The sequence below is a fragment of the Melospiza georgiana genome, chromosome 22 (genome assembly GCF_028018845.1).
Source record: "Melospiza georgiana isolate bMelGeo1 chromosome 22, bMelGeo1.pri, whole genome shotgun sequence".
NCBI lineage: Eukaryota > Metazoa > Chordata > Aves > Passeriformes > Passerellidae > Melospiza > Melospiza georgiana.
The window spans coordinates 8,323,868-8,340,750 of NC_080451.1; the positions used below are offsets into that span (position 1 = coordinate 8,323,868).

The 16,883-nt window shown below is 53.2% G+C and overlaps 1 protein-coding gene across 1 annotated transcript in view; it reads left to right on the plus strand.

Moving 5' to 3' along the window:
- MEGF6 (multiple EGF like domains 6) overlaps positions 1-16,883 on the plus strand; it is a 91,757-nt gene that overhangs the window by 64,302 nt on the left and 10,572 nt on the right. The window contains exons 8-24 of the mRNA XM_058039354.1: positions 1,383-1,520; positions 2,066-2,188; positions 2,918-3,040; positions 3,764-3,937; positions 4,040-4,171; positions 4,262-4,390; positions 6,799-6,927; positions 7,774-7,908; positions 8,741-8,875; positions 11,161-11,286; positions 12,151-12,282; positions 12,712-12,840; positions 13,120-13,251; positions 13,901-14,029; positions 14,998-15,126; positions 15,554-15,682; positions 16,604-16,732. Of these exons, the coding sequence (XP_057895337.1) occupies positions 1,383-1,520; positions 2,066-2,188; positions 2,918-3,040; positions 3,764-3,937; positions 4,040-4,171; positions 4,262-4,390; positions 6,799-6,927; positions 7,774-7,908; positions 8,741-8,875; positions 11,161-11,286; positions 12,151-12,282; positions 12,712-12,840; positions 13,120-13,251; positions 13,901-14,029; positions 14,998-15,126; positions 15,554-15,682; positions 16,604-16,732 (2,253 nt within the window). The remainder of the gene's footprint in view (positions 1-1,382; positions 1,521-2,065; positions 2,189-2,917; positions 3,041-3,763; positions 3,938-4,039; positions 4,172-4,261; positions 4,391-6,798; positions 6,928-7,773; positions 7,909-8,740; positions 8,876-11,160; positions 11,287-12,150; positions 12,283-12,711; positions 12,841-13,119; positions 13,252-13,900; positions 14,030-14,997; positions 15,127-15,553; positions 15,683-16,603; positions 16,733-16,883) is intronic.

Consider the following 16,883-nt stretch of genomic DNA (forward strand, 5'->3'; position numbering starts at 1 on the left):
CTGTTTACTCCCCCACCAAGATAAAAATCTTGGTCTGATCTTTAAAGTCACCACAAAGCCACTTTAGCTGGTTGAAGGCAATTGATTTGCAGCCATTTGACTTCAAATAAGCCAACTTCTGCTCTTGGAGACTGCTGGACAGGCTCAGTCAGCTGCAGATGTGTCACTGGAGGAATTGAGCCAGCGAAGGGATCACATCTGCTCCCGTCAAGGAAAGAAATAAACTCTGTGATGCAAGAGTGAGCTGGACTGTCCTCACAGCTTCTTCGTGCAGCTGCTGCACCCCAGCAGGGCCAGGCTGAGCCAGAGCCAGCAGCCCTGACAGATGACAGCCACCGTGGCAGTCCCAGGGCTGGCAGCTGGTGGTACTGGGAGCCGTGAGGGTCCCCTCGAGCAGCTGCTGCAGCTTGGCAAGGCTTTGCAGGCCATAAACGGGTCCTGAAAGGCATCAAGCAGAGCAATATGGGGCACCAGGATGATGACATGAGGTTGAAGAGCCTAAGTGTGTACACAGCTTTCTTCTTAGGGCATGACACTGACATTGCCCTGGGATCAGCAGAGCAGCCTTTCTGCATGAAAGGCTCCTCCCTGCCCTTCCTAGCGCGTTTCTTTTAAGCAAAACCCTGCTCTGTGCTGCTTTAATAAGGAAAGGGAAGAGGGAGATGACAATCACGTTGTGAAATCTGGAGAAAGCCTTCCACTGTGGCCCAGCTTTTGTTTTTGACAGGCACAGACCCATTGGGAAGCATCAAGCTCCCTTTCTTTCATCCTCCTTGGGTCTGAGCGCACGAAAAACTCTGTTCTTGAAGGCAGAAATTGTTTTCCTGAGGTTCAGGACTGAGTCAAAGCTCCACGAAACAAGTTCCTTTTGGTTTAAGAAAGCTTAATTAACTAGACAAGTTTACAGAGACCTTGCCAAGCCGGGATGATCTATGGCTGCAATTGATGTTTGCGCCGAGCGCTTTTGACATGTCAGGAGCTAACGATCCTGGCTTGTAGGCATCTGGATGTTTCCCTACTTAGCCGTGTTCTGCTGCTCCCATTTCTGCCTGGCACCAGCACAGCTCTGCTCTGAGCCTGGGCCAACTTTGGGTTGGCAGCACACGCTGCTGCTTGGCAGGAGTGGGAGCACTTTCATCCCAGAGACTGTCCAGAGCCTGCTCCGCTGAGAGGCTGCGTGAGATCCAGAGGTTTCTTTTTATACCCCAACTTCCCAGCCCAGCAGTGGCCTCTGTGCTGAGCTATTTCCATCCTTTCCCACTGCAGATCCCCCTCCTCAGCGGGGAGGCAGTGCCAGGAGCTGGTGGGGGCAGGCAGGGGCCAGCTGTGCGTGCAGATGTGTCCCACGGGATCCTAAATCCTAACCAGGCTGCCTTTTCCAGGGATAGAGATGGAGATTGTGAACAGCTGTGAGACCAACAATGGGGGCTGTTCCCACGTGTGCCACCACACCAGCTCTGGCCCAGTCTGCACCTGTAACTTTGGCTTTAGGCTGGAAGAGGACCAGAAGTCGTGCACTGGTAAGGAACAGGAGAAGGCCACAACACCTTGATTTCCATCCCAGGTAATTGTGAGGATCCCTCTTGGGATTTTAGGTCAGGATCCCTCTTGGCTACTGTATATGTGCATTTCAAACAGGCTAAAGAGGATGGAAACTGATGGAAAGTGAGAGCAGATGAAATATTGCTCTGCTCAAAGACGTCCCTCAGGATATGCTTGGACAGCACTTATGACTTGGGCAGTAATTATGACTTCCAAACTAATTAGGTTTTCTCAGATGAAACTGCCCCAAGCAGGAGTCAGTCAGCTGGAATCACCCTGCTTGTAAGGACACCAAACCTGCAACCACAATCTGGGAATCACAATGAGCTTCCCTCAGGATTCCTCCCTGGATGGGGAGGATGATCAGTTAACACAAAACTCCATGATTTCAGGAGGAATTTGAGAATTCTGGCTCAGCACTTGGCAGCAGATCAGTAAAAGCTCCTCAGAACTAGTCAAGGAGCAGAGTACCAGTTCCTGCCACCACTCTGCAGTGCATTAACACCCTTTGTTTCTCATGTAGATATCAATGAGTGTGACACGGGCTCTCACTGCTGTCAGCAGGACTGCTACAACTACCCTGGGGGCTACGAGTGCTCCTGCCATGCTGGGTACAGGCTCAGCACCGATGGCTGTGGCTGTGATGGTGAGTGCCAGCACCTCCCTGGGCTCCAGGCAGAGCCCTGTGTGTCCCTCTATTTCTAATTAGCCTGTTGTCACTCTCCTCAGTTTGTTTAGTGCTGGTTCTAACCCCAGTGCTAAGCCCAGCCCAAGTGGAGAGGGGTTTTTGAACACATCAAGGTCAGACTGGGCTAACTCAGAGTGAGCTGGCCCAGGCTTGACCCCATTAATTACAGAAACCATTTGATGTTCAACCCCAGAGGGCAACACTGCCCATCACTTTCACCCAAGGGATAAAGAGAAATAACAGTGTCTGTGTAAAACACAGCCAAGACGGTGACTAATGAAGCTTTTAATTAGGAGAACAAGAAATTGTCCTACCTGGTTGCCAACAGCCAGGCATTTCTTCCAGTTTCTCCCAGCTCCTACCAGTTTTCCTGCCAGCTTTCTGGTGAGTCACCTTCCCAACAGAAAGAAAGTGGGGGAAAAATCCCCCTAATAATTGTTCTCACTTCCAAAGCTCTCAACATTTCCCAGGGGAAGGAGCCAAACACACCCACCTGTTCCTACACAACTAATAATGGATGGGAACTGAAGCCCAGCACATTTTTTTGTTGAAACCCAGGCATCCCTAATCCCCGAGGTGGTTTAACTCCATTTTTTGACCTGGTGGCTTCACACATTTAGCAGAGAAGATGCCACCAGCCTATTTCTGCTGCATGGCCCTGTCACTGGGGTGTGCCGTGTTTTGTAGATGTGGATGAGTGCTCTGCCAACAACGGTGGGTGCGAACACACGTGCCAGAACCTGCCAGGCTCCTTCCAGTGTGGCTGTGACATTGGGCACAAGCTGGATGAAGACAGAAGGAGCTGCATCTGTAAGTGCCTCATCCCAGCTGCCTCAGTGGGCCCCTCCTCGGCCTCCTGTCCGAGCCAGGAGCACAGAGACCAGAGCTGCCTATCCCTGCACCTCACCTCTTTCAGCTCCCTCACAGCCCCTGAGCAGTGGCAGGGCCTCAGCCCAGCCCTGGAGAGCTTTCCCAGGCAGGGCCAGTCCTGTTCCAGCCTGGTTCACAGCACTGGCCAAAAAAGTGCAGGGAGTTGTGGCACAGCTCCACAGCCCGCGGTGTTTAACACTGCTCCCATGTTCAACACAGAGCCAGAGCCCCTTCCACAATCACCAGCCCCTGCAGATTCTCCTTGTTAGAAATAATAGATTATTTATTTGTAGCAGTATAGAGATCTTGAGGTCACCTATCTGACCTGGGCCTACTCTGGCCAAAAAATCCTTGAACAAACAACCTGGGAAAGCTTTAGAGGTGTCACTGCTCACCTCCCAGAGACCTTGCAGAGGTCATGTCCTGCTGTTCACCTCCCAGAGGTCCTGTCCCATTTTTCACCTCCCAGAGACCCTGCAGAGGTCCTGTCCCACTCTTCACCTCTCAGAGACCTTGCAGAAAACCTATCCCACCTCTCAGAGCCCTTGCAGAGCTCCTGTCCCATTTTTCACCTCCCAAAGCCCTTGCAAAGGTCCTGTCCCACCTCTCAGAGTCCCTGTCTCATTCCCTCTGTGACTCTGTCCCCTCTGTCCCTGCTCCCAGCCCTCGAGGACACGGTGGAGGCCCTGGACGGCCGGCGCCCCGTCATCCGCCCCATCCCTCACGTGGCCATCCTGCGGGACGAGCTCACCCAGCTCTTCAGCCACGACTACGAGGAAGAGGAGGAGGAGGAGGAGCTGGAAGCGCGAGGGGAGCACACGCTGTCGGAGAAGTTCGGTGGGCATTGCGCGGCAGCGGTCGGGGCCGTGCTCTTGGCTTGGAACTTGTGAGAGCCTGAGTGAGAGACGCAGGGCTCACCCGTGGTGCCTCTCGTTGCAGTCTGCCTGGAGCACACCTTTGGCCCTGACTGCAGCCTGACCTGTGACGACTGCCAGAACGGAGCCGCCTGCAGCGCCGAGGGCAGCGGCTGCATCTGCACTGCTGGCTGGACCGGCGTGCTCTGCAACCAGAGTGAGTGCAGCTCTTCCCCGTGCTGTGCAGTGAGTGCAGCCCTGCCAGGCTGTGACCAGGCTGAGCCTCATCTCCCTCTCTCTCCCCCAGCTTGCCCAGCCGGCACCTTCGGCATCAACTGCAGCCAGAGCTGCCGGTGCCAGAACGGTGGCACCTGTGACCCTGCCAGCGGCACCTGCCGCTGCCCGCCCGGCGTGGCTGGAGAGCTCTGCCAGGATGGTGAGTGCAGCGTCCCCTCACCCTCCCTGTGCTGCTGGGGGCCATCCCTGGTCTCCTCTTTCCTGCAGGGATTTGCCATCACTTGATGTGATGCTGGATTGTCCCCAGCCGGCTCCTGCGCCAAGAGGAGTGGGCTGGTCCCAGAAATAAAAAGCAGCACAGTTTCTGTTCCCTGAAAGCAGCACAGTCTGGTGTGACCGTGTTCACAGCGGCCCAAGGATGAGAGAAGAGATGAGGATCTGACTCCATGTTTCAGAAGGCTTGATTTATTATTTTATGATATATATTACATTAAAACTATACTAAAAGAATAGAAGAAAGCATTTCAGCAGCAGGCTGGCTCAGAATAAAAAAAGAAAGAATGATGACAAAGGTTTGTGGCTCGGACTCTCTGTCCAAGCCAACTGGGCTGTAATTGGCCATTAATTAGAAACAAGCGCATGAGACCAATCACAGATGCACCTGTTGCATTCCACAGCAGCAGATAATCAATGTTTGCATTTTGTTCCTGAGGCTTCTCGGCTTCTCAAGAGGAAAAATCCTAAAGAAAAGATTTTACATAAAAGATGTCTGTGACAGTCTGGGATACAGCTGTATGGCTTAAACTCTGTGGCACAGGTTGGTAAGTGTCCAGAGCAGGAACAAGGATAAGGGAGAGGTCTTCAGAATGGTTTCCAAAAGGATTTATTCCATGGAAGGGTCAGGGAGCAAAGACACAGAAGGTAGCTGTGTAGGGGTTTTTAAACGGGGGTGGTTTAAAGGGAGGGGATAAATCAGCAGATAATTGGAGATATCCTGGGGAGGAGTAAAGGGCAGGGGTCACAAAAGCATCTTCCAATGAGGGAGATAGAGGGGAGAGGTTTGTGTCACATGGATTAATGGGATATTGAACTTTAGTGCGTTTCTGTAAAGGAATTCCAAGCAGGGGGAATCAGCACCAGGTAGGGTTGACAGGGAACTCAGGGTAGATGGACAATAGGGTGGGAGGGCGTAATTTAGACCAAGCCATTACCTTGGGCAATAACAGAACATGCCATTAGGAGTAAAAACACACCACAACAATCACTGGATAAATGGCTGGTCTGGCCATTGCTGGTGCTGCTCTCAGGTGTCCCAGATGGGCTTCTCTGAAGCCTGGAGGTGTTTCCTGTGGGGTTCCTGTGGGCAGAGATCTCTGTTTCATGGGACATTCAGTGGCAGACACAGGAAAGAATGTCAAACCCACAATTTCCATTATTAATTTACATGGAAACCATGGAGGTATTTCCACCCAAAGCATTGGAAAGCTGTGACAGCAGTAGTTACCCAGAGTACCCAAAGGAGTTATCACTGCTGGTGGTGCTCATTTCTTGCTCCCAAAGGGTTAAAATTCAGGGGACAAAATTTGAAAACAAGAAAGAGGGAGACAATCAGAGATTCAGACAAAAGGACTTCAGTCATATGTTGGGAGCATATGGGAACTATTACTGAAGGAGGAGAGTGAAGCAGAATACAAATGAATACAAGAGATACCCCAGCCTCTTCTTTCTGTAGGAAGGAGGTGATGGAGGGGGACAGAGAGAAAACAGGAAGGTAAAATGAAAATAAACAATGCAGAATTGCTCTGTTGTGCCAAGGTGGCGTTTCCTCTGCTCCTTTGTTCGTAGGGACAAGGCACATGCTGCTGGGCAGCTGCTGGCCAGAGCACTGCTGACACAGCCTGTCTGCCATGTGCTCCCAATATCGAGGCCTTTAGCATAACAGAGAAAAAACAATAATTTTATTCACTTAATAGTGCAAATATCCCTGTGGCTTTTCAACAGGAGCAGCCTCGTGGGTTGCTTTCTCACGGAGGACAGCCTTGACCTCTCAGAGCCCTGTGGGTGGGTTATTTCTGTCCTAACCAGCTGAGTGGGTGCAGAGCTGATGGGTGCCCTGGGGCACCACGAAGTGACATCCCCTGTGACACTGCACAGCTGATTTGGAGCCGGTGCAGGGAATCTGATCTCTGTCCCCCTGGATCAGCAGTTCAAGCTATCTAATTTCAGTAAGTGAAGATGTGCAAAGAGCAAGGCTGGTGGAGTATTTGGCAATAGATATTCAGGCATCATGGAGGACACTGAACAACATTTTCAAACTCCTTAATGAGATATGACTGAATAGATCTTGGCAGGTGATGAATGGGCACTGTTTGAATAGCAGGTAGTCTGCAGAATATTATCAATGCTATGCCATGAGTATTGTGTTGCTAATACAATAAGAACTGAGCTGTGTTCAGTTCTTGGAACCGAAGCAGGGATGCATCTCTGCCCTCGGTGCATCTGTGGTTCCAAGAACTGAACACAGCTCCATTTTCAGTGTGTTCCTCTCGGTTAAAACAACCTGCTGAGACTGCCTCATCTTCCCAGGAAACCTCTCTCTGTTCCTAGGGTGCCCCAAGGGATTTTACGGGAAGCACTGCAGGAAGAAGTGCAACTGTGCCAACCGCGGTCACTGCCATCGCATCTACGGCGCCTGCCTGTGCGATCCCGGCTTGTACGGCCGCTTCTGCCACCTGGGTACGCTCAGCTTATCCCTGAATTAAATACCAATATAGCCAGATGGAACGTGCCTGGGCTCGTCTGGCCCTTGCTGCTTGACCAAGGGTGGAAATGGTGGTGATTTCACCTCAGAGACACTTTTGTCTGGCTGAGTGTGTGGTGTTTCACCCCACAGACACTTTTGGCTGTTGGGTGTGTGGTGTTTCACCCCACAGACACTTTGGGCTGGCTGGGTGTGTGGTGTTTCACCCCACAGACACTTTTGGCAGGCTGGGTGTGTGGTGTTTCACCCCACAGACACTTTGGGCTGGCTGGGTGCTGCAGATGGCACTTGGGGACAAGTCCAGGCCTGCAGGAGCTCTGGTGGTGCTGGGATGGAGCTTCCCCCCATAACAGGGGCTGCTCCTCGGGTTTCCCTCTGTGGAGAAGCTTTAAGGCGATGGTGAAGGAAAGGAGTCAGTTCTGATGGTGGGTTTGGATCCAGAGCTTTATTCCTGGCCCACAGGCCCTGAATCCAGCCACAGCTCCAACAGAACTCCCCAAACCGCGTGGTTGCTGTTCTTTTAACCCCAGGGAAAAGGGGAGGGAAGGGGTAGGGAGCCACCAACCAGGTCAGGGAGGGCAAGTCTCAGGTGACAAATGACACCTGGATGGCCCAATGTACCCCAGGGCTGAGAGGCATCTTTTGAACTTCACCAATCACACAACATCCTTCTGGAATGCCAAGATTGATGGAGGGCGCTCAGCAGGGAGCAAGGGAAGGGGAAGGGAGAGGTTATTGGCACACCTGGGGAAAGAACCGGGATACTGAGACAGGGAAGGAGCTCTGTGCCCCTCACTGACCAGCTCTCCCTCTCCCTGCAGCGTGCCCCAAGTGGGCGTTTGGGGCCGGCTGCTCCGAGGAGTGCCAGTGCCTGCAGCGCAACTCGCGGGACTGCGACGCCAGGGACGGCTCCTGCCGCTGCAAACCCGGCTACCGCGGCCGGCGCTGCCAGCACGGTGAGTGGGGCACGTGGGCACGCGGCCAGCTGGCTCGGGAAACACCTCTGGGGTCACCAAAGCCAACCCACGAGCCAGCAGCCCCTGGGCAGCCACGCCATGGCGCTGAGCGCCGCATCCAGGCTTTTATAAATGCCTTCAGGGGTGGTGGGACAGCTGTGACAGGGGTGGGACAGCTGTGACAGGGGTGGTGGGACAGCTGTGACAGTGGTGGGACAGCTGTGACAGGGGTGGTGGGACAGCTGTGACAATGGTGGGACAGCTGTGACAATGGTGGGACAGCTGTGACAGTGGGTGGTGGGACAGCTGTGATGGGTGATGGGACAGCTGTGACAGTGGTGGGACAGCTGTGACAGGGATGGTGGGACAGTTGTGACAGTGGTGAGACAGTTGTGACAGTGGTGAGACAGTTGTGACAGGGATGGTGGGACAGCTGTGACAATGGTGGGACAGCTGTGACAGGGGTGGTGGGACAGCTGTGATAGGGGTGGTGGGACAGCTGTGACAGTGGTGAGACAGTTGTGACAGGGATGGTGGGACAGCTGTGACAATGGTGGGACACCTGTGACAGTGGTGAGACAGTTGTGACAGTGGGTGGTGGGACAGCTGTGACAATGGTGGGACAGCTGTGACAGTGGGTGGTGGGACAGCTGTGACAAGGGTGGTGAGACAGCTGTGACAATGGTGGGACAGCTGTGACAGGGATGGTGGGACAGCTGTGACAATGGTGGGACAGCTGTGATAGAAGTGGTGGAGCTTGGAAGGGTGCTCAGCACCCAGGGGCAAGGAGTCATTTCAGAGCTTCTTTCTCTCCAATTCTGGCTGTTCACAGGCTGTGACCCTGGCTATTATGGGGATGGCTGCAAGAAGAAGTGCAGCTGCTCTCCAGGGGTGCCCTGTGACCCTGTCACTGGCGAGTGTCACAAGGAGTGTCCCCCAGGCTACCACGGCGAGCACTGCGACCAAGGTAAGGCAGGGCAGCTCTGTGTGGGCTGGAAACTCCCCTGTCCTCAGCATTTTTCTTCACAAAACGACCCAAAAGCACTTCCAGAATCCCCTGAGAGCCCCAGCACACTGCAAATGATCTGATGGGCGGCCAGCAGAGACTTCAGGGAACACAGGAGATGCCATCCACAGGTCTCTGTGAGATGCTGCTGCCTCTTGAAAGTGGGAGAGAAAATTCCTGGTAGAAAATGAGCCTGATTCACAAAAGAACAAGGTCTTTCTTCACCCTGCCACTGGATGTCTCTCTGTTGGTAGATGGAGATGATTGGGATCTAATTATCTTTCCCTGGCCTTGATGTCTTTTCCCTTCCAGGCAATCCCTGCCCAACACAACATTATCACATTTTCTGCTCTGTTCTCTATTTTTTATCGAAGCTCTGTTTAATCTGCAAGTGCAAAGGAGTATTTTACATTTAATTTTCATTAGGATTCCAACTTCTGGCTCTGTATGAACCTCCTAGAGCAGTTCTGTGCTCTTCCCATGCAGGGCCAGTTTGATGGGATGGTGACTGAGCTGCCCAGCCCTGTGTGTATTTAACTGTGTCCAACACTCAGGCTCTGAGGGTGCAGATTTCAAGATCCTGGGGGTGCTTTGTGTGCCAGAGAGCTTCACTTTGGGCAGACAAAGGTGCTTTGAGAGAACCTAAAGGCAGTGAGTCATTGGCCCGAGGTGATGATTGCAAAATATGAACGCAGTGTTTGGAAAAGAATAAGTTCTGCCAACCACAGAGCTGAGTGGCGACTGAAAAGTCAACCCACTCCTGCTCCTGTGGGGCTGGGGCCTCCTGAACCCACTTCAGCTGGTTAGGACCTGCAGAAAATGCCAAAAAGTTGGGCACTTTGGAGACAGAGTGCAGCAGAGAGGTTGGAAGTGGCCAGCATCTGGATTTGGATTGGAGCATCCCAGGAGTTTCTGATGTTCAGCCAAGCACTGCTTCACCCCAGCCCAGAAGCTGCAACCATCAGCCTCATTATCTGCCAGCAAAGGGTCGTGGTGCAGAGCCCCATCTCTGACAGAGCAAGAGCTGCAGAAAGCAGCAAAAATCCCAATGCAATTGCAACCACGGTGCTGGAAGGAGAGATGGGAGCAGCTCCTGCAGTGCTGTGCTCCCTGGCAGGGTCTGAGAGCCCTGAGCCCCCTTTGAGGGGATGCTGTGGCCCCTGGAGCCTTTTCAGGCTGGGTGCTCCCGCTCAGGATATTTTTAAAAAGGGTAAGAAAGGAGCTGAAGGCTGTAGGGGGGAGTCACAGGAAATAACACAAATATTTGTGTAGAAATAGTAGGCTCTTGGCTGTTGTTCGGATCTGGAAATTATTAAAGGGTGAAGACAAACATCTGCCATCAATTAGCAAAGGGGAGGAATAACAAAAACTCCACTGTGCCGCTGGAAACGGAGGCGCTGCGCTTCCTCCGCGGTTTGTCGGTGCCCGTGTGTTCCCCTCTGCTGGGGCTGCTCAGAACACTGGCTTTGCTGAGCCTGGAGCTCTCATGGGGGGCTCAGGGAGGATTTAGGGATCTTGGCTCTGGGGCCCTCAGTTTGCATGTCACCAGCTCGTTGTTAAATTGTGGAATGGGGTGCAAAGATCAAAGCGAGCTGGGGTCGGCAGAACCACGCCGGCATCCAGAGCAGAGGGCAGGAAAAGTGAATTATACCTTCTGTGCGTGAGGATGTTCCTTCTTTCCATCTGTGTCCTGCTGCAAACCTGGCTGCTTCTTAAAATCCTGGTGCTCAGATCCTGGAGGCATCCAGCCAGGGAGGTGAAAACCCTCAGAGCACCTTGGAAAAGCCAAGGGGTGCTTTGGTGTGGGGCTGTGACCCTGGTGTTCTGCACCCCAGCCCAGAGACAGCAGGGTGGCTTGTCCAAAGGCTGGAGATCAGTTTGGCCTCAGTTTTTTGGGGATGTGATGGTCACTCTTGCACGAAGAAATACTTTTTCAAAGGACACACAACAGGCAGAAATGACAGGCAGACAGGTCAGGTGGTGGTGGCAATGCTGGAGGTGACCAGAGTGGCTCACAGAGGGATCACACCCAGGCTCACAGAATCACTAATGTTGGAAAAGACCTCCAAGATCACCAAATCCAACCTCTGAGCAAACACCACTAAACCATGAGCACAGGTGGGAACCTCTCACAGCTCTGGGAGCCCCAAACAGACCCAGAGGCTCCTTCAGCCTGCAGGGCCATGTTGGTAAAATGCTCTTGGGTGTCTTGGGGGAGATGTTCTGACCCTGCTGTTCTCCCACAGAGTGCCCTGAGGGGACATTTGGGCCAGGCTGTCAGCATCCCTGTGCCTGTGGAGAGGCATCCTGTGACAGGAGCACGGGGCAGTGCCACTGCCCCCCTGGCTGGACGGGACACGACTGTGCCCAAGGTGAGCATGGGCAGCAGAGCAAACACTCAGGGATTTCAGTGTGGAGGCAGGGATTTTGGTGTAGACCTATGGCTTTGCTTTTTCTAAAACTCATTTTGAAAACACGCACTGCAGTTAGAATCATCTTTGTGGAAAATTAGAGAAAATTGCAGCTTTTGATGGTGAGTCCTAAACAACACGATGAAAAATGTGAAAATTTTTTTCTTGTTGCAGTCCTCAGTGTAGGAGAGGAACCTTTCTTTATTGATGCATGTTTTTAATTGCCTTCACCAGCTTACTCTTTAACTGCTGGAAAACTAGAGAGTCTGAAATGGAAAGCTTTTGCATGATTGTGCAGTATTGCAGCAGCTGGAAGGTATTATTCACATTGAGATGTCCTGCTCCTAGAGTTTGGCTGAGCAACGAAACTATGTGTGCACAGTGCTTACCATACAACTCAAGCTGCCTTTTTTCCAGGCCCTGGAGCAGCTTAGGACCAGTTGGAGAAGGATTCTTGCCCTGGTTTTAGCAGTTTAGCCTTTTGCTCCTTGTTTGCAGCTCCCAGTGTGTTCCAGAGCAGTGACTGATGTGCTGTCCATGGTGTGACAGCAGCTGTGGAGCCCCTGTGCCAGCAGCACCATTTCCCACCGAGGAGCCCTTGGAGCTCCCTGCAAGTGGCTGCAAATCCAAAATTGGCTTGAAAATGCTGGAGTGAGCTCAGAATAGCACTTAGAGAGTGCTGTGGAGCAGGCAGGGCCAGGCTGTGCTGCGAACAAAATCCACGTCTCGCATGAGCACAGAGGGAGCCCAAAAGGTCTCACATTTCCCTCTGCCACCTCAGCTCTGATCCCTGTGCTCTGTGTTCTCTGTCTGCTCACGCTCCAGCCTGCCCTGAGGGTCTCTGGGGGCCGGGCTGCCAGGAGATCTGCCCTGACTGTGCCAACAACGCCAGCTGTGACCGCGCCACCGGAGCCTGTGTGTGCCCGCCTGGGTACACCGGGCAGCGCTGCCAGGATGGTGAGTGGGGCTGGGGTGGGCAGGATGGGGTGTGCAGGATGGTGAGTGAGGCTGGGATGGGCAGGCTGGGATGTGCAGGATGGTGTGTGCAGGCTTATCTCCAGCAGGAATGGGGGTATCTCAGCTGAGCTGGAGCATCTGCTGGAGCATCCAGTGACCCGCCATGTGGTGCCATGCTCTGTGCACATCTCTGTTTCTTCACTCATTGGGGTGCAGCCTGGGGACTTCACAGTCCCTCTAACCCCATCTCCACTGTAGTAACTTCTGCAGCAGGAGAAAAGAAGGCAGAATGCTGAGCCCCTTGTCCCATTCAGCACTGCACTCGGGGTGTGAGAGCTCTGCCGGAGCACTGTGGTACCCAGCAGCTCTGCCCAGGGCTGGCATTCCAGCAGCCACCTGCAGTCCCTCCCTCCCTGTTTCCCTTGGCAGTGTGTCCACCCGGCTGGTATGGCCCTGCCTGCCAGCTGAGCTGCAGCTGTGCCAACGAGGGACATTGCCATCCTGTGACGGGGACTTGCAGCTGCCCACCCGGCTGGACAGGGCACCACTGCCAGCGAGGTACAGCACCTGTGCTCTGCCACCCTGACCTGTGCCAAGCTGTGCTGCCATTGCTCCATTCTCATCTTCGTGCAGGAAATCCCTGTCAGATTTGTGCCTCTGCCAGGGAAATCTCTCTGAAATCCTTTTGGTTTCTTGGCTGTGTCTGTCTGGTGCTGGCAGTGCCTCTGGTCTCTCTGCAGACGCGTTTGTCCCTGTGCCTGCTGGTGAGGGCAGCACTGTGCCCATGCCATGCTCTGTGGCACACACCAGTGATGGGCTCCTGCTGTGTTTTTGCAGCCTGTGACCTGGGGCGTTGGGGCCCTGATTGTGCCCACGCCTGCAACTGCAGCAACGGCGACGGGAGCTGCAGCGCCGAGAGCGGGCAGTGCCACTGTGAGGCCGGCTACACGGGCACCCACTGTGAGCAGAGTGAGTGCTGTCCTGCCCTTCCCTGCCTGTCCTCCCACCCTCCAGGGCCTGCAGGGCTCCAGGGAAGAGCATTGCTCCAGCCCACACCCTTTCCTTGGCTGTGATGCTGATCCAGTGCCCAGGGTGATGTGGGTATGTGACAGTGTTCACAGGGGTCGAGGGAAGAGATGAGGGTCTGACTGCATGTTTCAGAAGGCTTGATTTATTATTTTATGGTATTTATTACATTAAAACTATACTAAAAGAAGAAAGGATTTCATCAGGAGGCTAGTTCCGAATAGAAAAAGAAAGAATGATAACAAAGGTTTGTGGCTGGGCTCTCTCTCTGACTGTGATTGGCCATTAATTACAAATATCCAACATGGCCCAATCACAGATGCACCTTCTGCATTCTACAGCAGCAGATAACCATTGTTTACATTCTGTTCCTGAGGCCTCTCAGCTTCTCAGGAGGAAAAATCCTAAGGAAAGGATTTTTCATAAAAGATGTCTATGACATGGGTACACACCTGTAAGGGGCACAACCCACTGGTTGTGGGTTCAGCTGCCAGATATTTTTATTCCATTCAGAATCCAAGCTCCTGCCTTAGTTAGGATAGCTCCTCTGGGACCCAGTTAGGGACAGGCTGCTCAGTCTCCTCTCTTTCAGAGTGCCCAGAAGGGTGGTTTGGCCTGAGCTGTCGGCACCAGTGCCAGTGTGACCATGGAGCCACCTGTGACCACGTCAGTGGGGCCTGTACTTGCAGCCCAGGCTGGCGAGGAACCTTCTGTGAGCACGGTGAGTACCTGACCCCGGGCACCATCCAGATGGGTTTGTGCTCCCTGTCTGACTTTGTCATCCCATTACAGCAAAGAGAATCCCTCAGGGTGGCCATGGGGGAGCAGCAAAACTGCAAGCTGCTGCCTCTGGTTTTATTTCTGGAGGGAAAAGGTTTTGGGGAGAAAAAAAGGACTATGAAAATGTAAACAATAGGTGACCCAGTGGTTGCACAGCTGTGACAGTGTTCACAGGGGTCTTAGGATGAGGGAAGAGATGAGGATAGGATCTGACTCTCTGTTTCAGAAGGCTTGATTAATTATTTTATGATATATATTATATTAAAACTATACTAAAAGAATACTATAGAATAGTAAGAAGAAGAAGAAGAATAGTACTAAAAGAAGTAAAGATTTTATCAGAAGGTTAGCTAAGAATAGAAAGGAAGGAATGATAACAAAGGCTTGTGGCTCGGACAGAGAGTCTGAGCCAGCTGACTGTGATTGGGCATTAATTGTAAACAACCACACGAGACCAATCACAGATGCACCTGTTGCATTCCACAGCAGCAGATAACCATTGTTTACATTTTGTTCCTGAGGCCTCTCAGCTTCTCAGGAGAAAAAATCTTAAAGAAAAGATTTTTCATAAAATGTGTCTGTGACACACAGCTGCTGTGGCCACCTGAGTGTGCACGTGCTGCACACAGGGTCTCAGAGCAGCCTCTTGGATGGAGGAGGCTCCCTCCAGCTCCCCCAGCAGCCTCTCCGTGGTCAGGAACATCAAACCATCACTCTCCTGATCCTCCACTGCCCTCTCCTGTACCTGCAATGTCCACAGTGGGCTTGCATCCAGTATCTGCTGCCCTCAGCAGCACTGTCACGCTGCTGCAGCCTCAGAGGCCACCAAGGAAGGGGCAGGCAGCTTTTCCCTCTGGGAGGGCTCCAGCTCTGCATTCTGTGTGTGGATTTCTCCTTTGTTTTCCACAGCCTGCCCCGATGGATTTTATGGACTGGAGTGCAGACAAGCCTGTGACTGCCTGAATGGTGCCCACTGTGACCCTGTGACAGGACAGTGCCAGTGTCCCCCGGGCTGGACTGGTGCCCGCTGTGCCCAGGGTGGGTATCTGTGCCCAGGGTGGGTGTCTGTGCCCAGGACAGGTGTCTGTGGGAGGTGCCCACCCTGGGGCCAGGGCTGTCTCTGCTGCCAGGTCATAGGAACCAGGGTTCTGGGTTGTTCATTCCCCATTTGAGATTTTCTCTGTGTGGAATTTAATTTTGGTTCTGGAGGGGTTTCTGCCTGGGCATGTTCTGGTTGGATGCAGTGAAGGCTTGGGCATCCAGCAAAACTGCTCCCAAATAATAAAGGATGTAACAGTGATGATAGCAGCATTTGGATGTCACATTAATCTCTTCAACACCACAAAACCCCCTCCCAGAGCAGCCAACCACCCCTGGCACATCCCCTTGGCAGGGCTGGCAGGAGCCTGGCCGCTGTAATTCCCACCCAGTGCCCACCAGCCCTGCCTGCTCTGCTCCCCTGCAGCCTGCCCGGAGAACAGCTACGGCCAGAACTGCAGCCACGCCTGCCGCTGCTTCAACAACGCCACCTGCAGCCACATCAGCGGCCGCTGCCTCTGCCCCGAGGGGTGGACGGGACCCTCGTGCCAGCAAGGTAACCATTCCCAAACCCCTGGTCGCCCTGCCAGCAAGGTAACCCTTCCGCAGCATCTCTACCCAAGCAAGGTAACCCTTCCCCAGCACCTGCTTCCCTAGCAATAGGTAATCCTTCCACACCACCTGCTTTCCCCAGCAAGGGAACCCTTCCCACATCACCTGCTTCTCCTGCCAACAAGGTAACCCTTCCCACACCAATTGCTTCCCCAGCAAGGTAACCCTTCCCAAGCACCTCTACCCCAGCAAGGTAACCCTTCCCAAGCACCTCTATTCCAGCAAGGTAACCCTTCCATACCACCTTCTTCCCCAGAAAGGTGACCCTTCCCAAGCACCTCTACCCCAGCAAGGTAACCCTTCCACAGCACCTCTATTCCAGCAAGGTAACCCTTCCACACCTCCTACTTCCATAGCAATAGGTAATCCTTCCACACCACCTGCTTTCCCAGCAAGGTAACCCTTCCACAGCACCTCTATTCCAGCAAGGTAATCCTTCCACACCTCCTACTTCCATAGCAATAGGTAATCCTTCCACACCACCTGCTTTCCCAGCAAGGTAACCCTTCCACAGCACCTCTACCCCAGCAAGGTAACCCTTCCCACACCTCCTGCTTCCCCAGCAAGGCAATTAATGCTTCCACACCATCTCTACCCCACCAAGGTAACCCTTCCACAGCACCTCTACCCCAGCAAGGTAACCCTTCCCACACCTCCTGCTTCCCTGCCAGCACAGGGAGGAATGCCACTCCTGAGGTAGGCAGAAGCTGCTGCCTCTTACCTGTGCAGGTGACACACCTAAAGTTGTCATTGCATCAAAATCAATATTGCTGTGTACCACACCATCCACCCACCGCTCTGGCTGTGTTACACAAGCCTCCAGAGGTGTGTCCTGACCGGGATGTCTGTCCTGTTTGTCCCTCAGCCTGCCCAGTGGGGTTTTATGGCAAGGACTGCCAGCAGCACTGCCTGTGCCACAACGGCGGCACCTGCGACCCGGCCACGGGGAGCTGCGCTTGTCCTGCAGGCTGGACAGGGCTGGCCTGTGAGCTGGGTGAGGAAACAGCTGGGGAACGGCTCTGGGGCAGACAGAGCTTGCTTTGGAATGCTTTTTTCCCTTTTTACAGCTTCCCTTTTCTACCTTTGTCGGGGTCGGGATTCACTTTCGCGAATAGTTCAGGCTTGGATGTTTATTATTTCTTATC